The following is a 6,214-nucleotide window of genomic DNA, read 5'->3' on the forward strand; positions in this document are numbered from 1 at the left end:
AACGAACCGATGATGTGACATCACAGTCAAAACTCGCAAGGAGCAAGAATTACACGAGAGCGCCTAAATTGATTTGCTTATAAAAAAAGTTTACATGATATAATCATAATTTTTTCAAGCATGTTATTATAAAGTAAAGATTATTTTAGTACAAAAAAAAATTTTTTTTTTTAATTTACATCTTCCTAATTGGCAACACATTGAATACTATACTGAGAGGTTGAGATGAACTAATTACTTACAGCGCCATCTGTTGATATAATGTAATGCTAAATGAAGCCTAACATTATATAATGCATTATGTCATGCTTCATGTGTATTGCTCATGTTTTGTGTAAATTGAGAAAAGAGTTACTGCCTGTAAGTATTCTCAAAAAGAAGGAAAAGAAAATATTTTAAAAAAATGATTTCGAAATAACAAATAATGATGATTGATGAGCGTCAAAGTGAATCAAACATTTTTTGTGACTTTAAAAGGTAAGGTGAGGTAACGGTTAAATATTTAAGGTAAGTCTAATCGATATCGCCTTACATTGCAAGCGTATCTAATAAATATTTTTGTTGCAAGACGATAGCAAAAAAATATCTCGACGTGATATTAGATTTAAATGAAAAACTGCTGCCACTAAAGTCACTCGACTCTTTTAAGAAAAGTAAATTAAAAAGACAGCAATTGGCAACACATTGAATAATAGTTTTAGGAATATGTCAATCATTAAAGGAGTACTACAGTGTCTTTCGTTTCATTTTAATTGAGATGAGTATTGAAATGAATAAAACAATAACGCCGGTGCAAATTAAATACCGAAATGGTAATCAGCTTAACTTTAACTGACGACTTACATGCAAGATTTCATTCTGATCAATATTAGATCGGATATTTAGTAAACAATGAATTCTTTAAAAATGAAAAAAATATTATCAGGCAACCATTTATTACAATATAATTCGTTTTTACGCATGAACTGTTCACAGCCTTGCTCTGATCCAGCTGGCGAATGAGGTGACTCTCGCGTAACCCGCGGGCAGACCGACTTCGCAACCACGAGTCGACACGAACGAGGTAACACCGATCTGAAAACGAAGTTAACGAGTAAAGTAACGGCCCGATCATGTCCCACAGCTGGACATTGGCTTCTAAGGCTTAACTTATTGTTTCATGCTGCTCCAACATGGGACAGCGGGCCCTCATGATATTTTAGTTTTAGCGCTCGCCACAAACAAATGGGAATTGGCATTTTCGAAAAAAAAAATTCTACAATTACTTTCATTTTATTTAAATTAGTCTATACTAATATTATAAAGAGGTAAAATTTGTGACGTTGTAGGGGGTAATTTCTGGATCTACTAAACCGATTTTAAAGTTCTTTTACCGATAGAAAGCCACACAATGTGTGAGGCTATATATTAACCCGAAAAATGAAAAGACTTTTTCGTGGTAGTCGGATGTCGTGGCCAACGCGACTTTTGTCAGGAATTAAATCATAGCACTCAGTACTAACCGAACCACAATCATAATTTCATCACAAGTAAAAATGTTTAGCGCCCAACGAAGTGGGCACGGGTCAGCTGGTAACACTATGAAGGTGTTCTGCTAATAGTTGACAAACAGGAGAGGAATATGTACTGAACTGATTTGTGGTTGCCTGTTTATATACGTTGAATTATGATCTCAGGAAACTATATTAAGAAGTATACTTGATTGGCTTATTACGACAAAAACAAATGAACAGAAACTTTAAAAACATTACCAAGTATCTGACGCCGCTGAAGGTGAAGACGAGAGGACCACCAGAGTCACCCACACAGACACCAACGCGTCCCTGGCCACTGGTGCAGAGAGTGCTTCCGACCACAGATGAGGTTCCGTAGATATTAGCACATTCGAAGTTCTCGATGACGGTAAGAGTCACCTGACGTTGGTCCTGGTTGTTGTTTCCAGCCGCAGCTGCAAATAGTTTATCGTTATAAAGTATCGAAGATGATCTTCGGCAGGTCATATCAACTCTTGGCAAACACACTAATATATCTGTCTTGTCAAGTCGTTTCTGCTGAGTACTCCTCAGATATTCCAATAATACGATTGTACTCACAATCGGAAGATCTACCGAAGCCAGCGGCCACCGCGCGTTCTCCAGCGTAGTTGAAGTTCAGCAGCAGACCAGTGGGCAGAGCGATGTTACGAATGTTGTCTGTAAGGAACGGGCAATAACAATATCAAATGAGCAGGATTTTCGCATAAATTCCAAACCCCGACACCGTTTGAGTTGAAATCACCGGGATCATACAATCCACATTGTCGTAACGCTAGAGGGAAAGAAGGTTTGTGCCCATGCGTGGGAATTATACGTTCACTTCAAATGAAAGAAGTTAAAAAATTGTCAACACTTACTGTTGTATGCAACCCTTGGGATGGTGATAATGGCTACGTCATTGACTAAAGTGTTCATATTGTAGCTTCCATGCATTTGAACATTATTGGTGTTGACTCTGTGACCACCGGAGAAGAGGCGGGTGGAGCCGAGAACGACTGTTATCTGTCTGCCCTGGAAAGATCTGCTACGCCAGCAGTGAGCGGCGGTGACGAGGCGGGTATTGGACAGCAGAGAGGAACCGCATACTGAAGTTTGGCCGGTTGTGAGGGCTATGACTAAACCACCCTGAGGAGTAATTACGTAACTAATATTACACACAGAAATACACACACATACAGAAATTATACTATGTTGGGTTGTTGATCACCTATGATGATGATGTATGATCACAATGGTTACAATTATTTAAGTTAAGCCGAGATGGCCCTGTGGTAAGAACGCGTGAATCTTAACCGATGATCGTGGGTTCAAACCCGGGCAAGCACCACTGAATTTTCATGTGCTTAATTTGTGATTATAATTCATCTCGTGCTTTACGGTGAAGGAAAACATCGTGAGGAAACCTGCATGTGTCTAATTTCACTGAAATTCTGCCACATGTGAATTCTACCAACCCGCATTGGAGTAGCGTGGTGGAATAAGCTCCAAACCTTCTCCTCAAAAAGAGGAGAGGAGGCCTTTAGCCCAGCAGTGGGACATTCACAAGCTGTTACGGAAGTTAAGACACAAACAGATAGCCAAGCGCTCTTACCAAATGAGGGTGAGCGCCGAGGCGTGCCACCTGACCCCCTACGATCCTGCCACCGTCGAAGTCCTGAGCTGCCTCTGCATTCCTGATTCTAGTCGCCTCTGTAATACCGATATCTGCATGGTAATCGATGGAGATGGGCTCGAAGGGAGCCCTGGCGCTGACTAGAGCGAGACCGGCGACGAGTAGTAACAGTTTCATGGTGTTGAGTGACGCTCGGTACAGATGTCACTGTTTTTATATTACTGGTGTCTAATCTGGATTTAATTTCAGATTAGGGTTCCGAGCGATAATCCGAACTCGAAGCACACAGCTAGTATATGTAATGTGTCATACATTACATATACTAGCTGTGTGCCCCGAATTCGTTACGATACGTTTCGAAATATTTGTTGATAAATATGAAAGTTGTGTTATTTATTTAAGGGTAAATACAACGTGCGATATTTGTAAGGAATATCTAAATTGAAGTTAATCTTGACAGAAGTATAGCTGTGTACTGCACTCGTAGGTCACCTACATCAAATGGAAGCAAGGAAATCCGGGAGACATTAATTTTTTTGACATTAAGTTCCTTGGATATCCGGTGTTAAATCTTAGGAGTCACGCCCGACTGAATAAACTTAATTTTCAGTTCTATATAAAAAGAACGCAACTGAGCAGCGTTCGTATGTGTGGAGTTACATGTCCCTTAAAAATAAGACATACCTCATACATCTACATACGTCCCGATTGCAATTGATCCAAAACCGTTTTCTTACGTATCGCCGCGAACTCACTTTCATAATGTGAAAACTTCGTATCACGCAATGCTCGTAAGAAGGAATTCAAAGTCATTCGAATTTCCGCCATGACATGTATCTGTCAATGTTCTTGTTGCCAGATTAAACACGTAGATTATTTTTGTTTAACAACAAGAAAACAGATACTCTCGAGTAATATTTAATAATGATTCATATTTCATCTAATATTATATATAACGAACGCAGGACATAAAGTGCTCAAACACAGGTGCACTCTCTATTCTCTAACTCTCATAATCCGATGGAACGGTAATCCGACCGGAAAGATTTCAGACCCAGGACCGGCTTTACGTGCTTTCCGAGCCACAGGTACACACTTCCAACTTCCAGACTCCGGGCTGCTATTGAGAATTTTCGACAGAGAAACTCAATTAGTTTTTATTGGTCTTACACGTAGCCACTAGACAGACAGACAATCGCAAATAATCATCGTAAATTATTATACGGCACCCACGATCGATTTATACAATTGGAAGTTAAAATAAACTTCTTTTATCAATTAATTACCTGATAATGAGACCGTCGCATTCGTTGATTGATAGAGTGTTATTATTTAGATCTACTTAGAAAATATTATCTGTCCATAATCACCGGCGGCCCGCCTCACGTGACATCGTGTCATTAATAATAATAATGTCCTCCAGACCGATTTCATCTACGGCGGCCTATTTCAAGAGAGATTAGCCAACTGTGTAGGAGATATTATAGTGCACAAGTGTGTGCGCAAACACAGGTGCACTCTATTCCCTAGCTCTCATGGATTATGAGATGGGATGGGACGGCAATCCGATACGACCGGAAAGAATTCAGGCGGCGACCAACGGCTTTACCTGCTTTCCGAGGCACGGGAATGTGCACACTTCCAACTTGCAGACTCCGAGCTGCTACTGAGAATTTTCCTGAGAAATTGGGAATTCAACCCAGGACCTCAGGGTCTGCGGCCTTACATCAAGCCACTAGACCAACGAGGCAGTCATTATTTACCTTAAAGACTATCAAGTACCTTTAATTTATTGTAGTGTGTAATACGCCTTATCTACTAATGGCTTCAGTTATAAAACTAAATCGTCGCCTCGTCTGTCTGTGTGTCTTCGATAGAGATAAACTCGATCAAAAAAAAAAATATTGTGAAAGAAAAACTGACTACAAAAATAAATGGAACTCGAGTTTGGTAAAATCATATCTCTCAAGTATATAATACGTATAAATGTATGTACATATGTTATGTCTGTTACAGCTTAACCTTAAAATATTAATATTTTGTACCGAGTTTGCAGCATACTGTGAAATTTGGTGAATGAAAAGCTATATAATAAAAAAGGAATAGAATTATTACTTGGAGTACCAATAGATGTGGAAATTGGCGAATATATTTAACAGTTTCAATTTTTCGCTCCTATCAGCAATCCCCATGACTGCCTTTTTTTACTAAGAAAGTAAGAAACAGTTATTTTTCTATATAATAGTTTATTACACAATATATTATATAGATAATAAAAAATAATAAACCGCAGAACAAATGATGCGCAAAGGTGTCCTAATCGCTTAAGTGACCTTTAATTGAAAACCTTTGGTGATAGAAGTTTTTTTTAATATAGAATAGGTAGGCGAGCAAGCACATGACCCACCTGATTGTTAGTGGTGACCAACGCCCATAAACATGATATTGTAAGAAATGTTAACCATCGATACATTGCCATTGCGCCACCAACCTCGGGAACTAAGATATTATGTCTCCTGTGCCTGTAATTAGAAAAACCTTTGAATATGAGGGAGTTTATAACTATTATATACATTTTTTATTGGAGTGAGCCGATGTAACTGCGAGCTCAGAGGACATGGCATCTTGGTTCACAGGCTCGGTGGCGCATTGGCGATTGAATGGTTAATGTTTCATACATCGCCGATGCCATGAATTGGTGACCACTTAAGTTATCATTCATAAATGAATTATATCATATAAATGTTATCATTCTTATTATTAATTATCTTTAGAGAGATTAGAGGCGCTTATGTCAGCTTATCCGCTTGGTACAGGTTTTTTGGTAGATTATTAATCCGATATTTACTAGCAAATAAAAATATATACCTACCGAATTAATACGGCAATCTAATCTCCTATCAATATATTTAAGGAAATCCTAAATAGCTGAAAAGACACCATCGAATTTTGTACGTCAAATGTCTGCGTTGAGATAAATATTATAAAAACACATATTATATTATCTAAAAATGTTAATTGTGAAGTTATTTATTTCACAAATATCACCTTTAAGGAATATCGAGTT

At 38.4% G+C, this 6,214-nt stretch overlaps 1 protein-coding gene across 1 annotated transcript; it reads right to left on the minus strand.

Moving 5' to 3' along the window:
* Positions 1–969: 969 nt before the first annotated feature.
* LOC126780088 (collagenase-like) lies at positions 970–3,324 on the minus strand. The gene is made up of 5 exons (XM_050504353.1): positions 3,127–3,324; positions 2,393–2,660; positions 2,094–2,192; positions 1,752–1,948; positions 970–1,074 (listed from the first exon to the last, which is right to left on the minus strand). The coding sequence occupies exons 1-5, from the start codon at positions 3,322–3,324 to the stop codon at positions 970–972; spliced, it is 867 nt and encodes a 288-aa protein (XP_050360310.1).
* Between the last annotated feature and the right edge of the window lie 2,890 nt (positions 3,325–6,214).

This window comes from Nymphalis io, chromosome 30 (assembly GCF_905147045.1).
Source record: "Nymphalis io chromosome 30, ilAglIoxx1.1, whole genome shotgun sequence".
Lineage (NCBI taxonomy): Eukaryota > Metazoa > Arthropoda > Insecta > Lepidoptera > Nymphalidae > Nymphalis > Nymphalis io.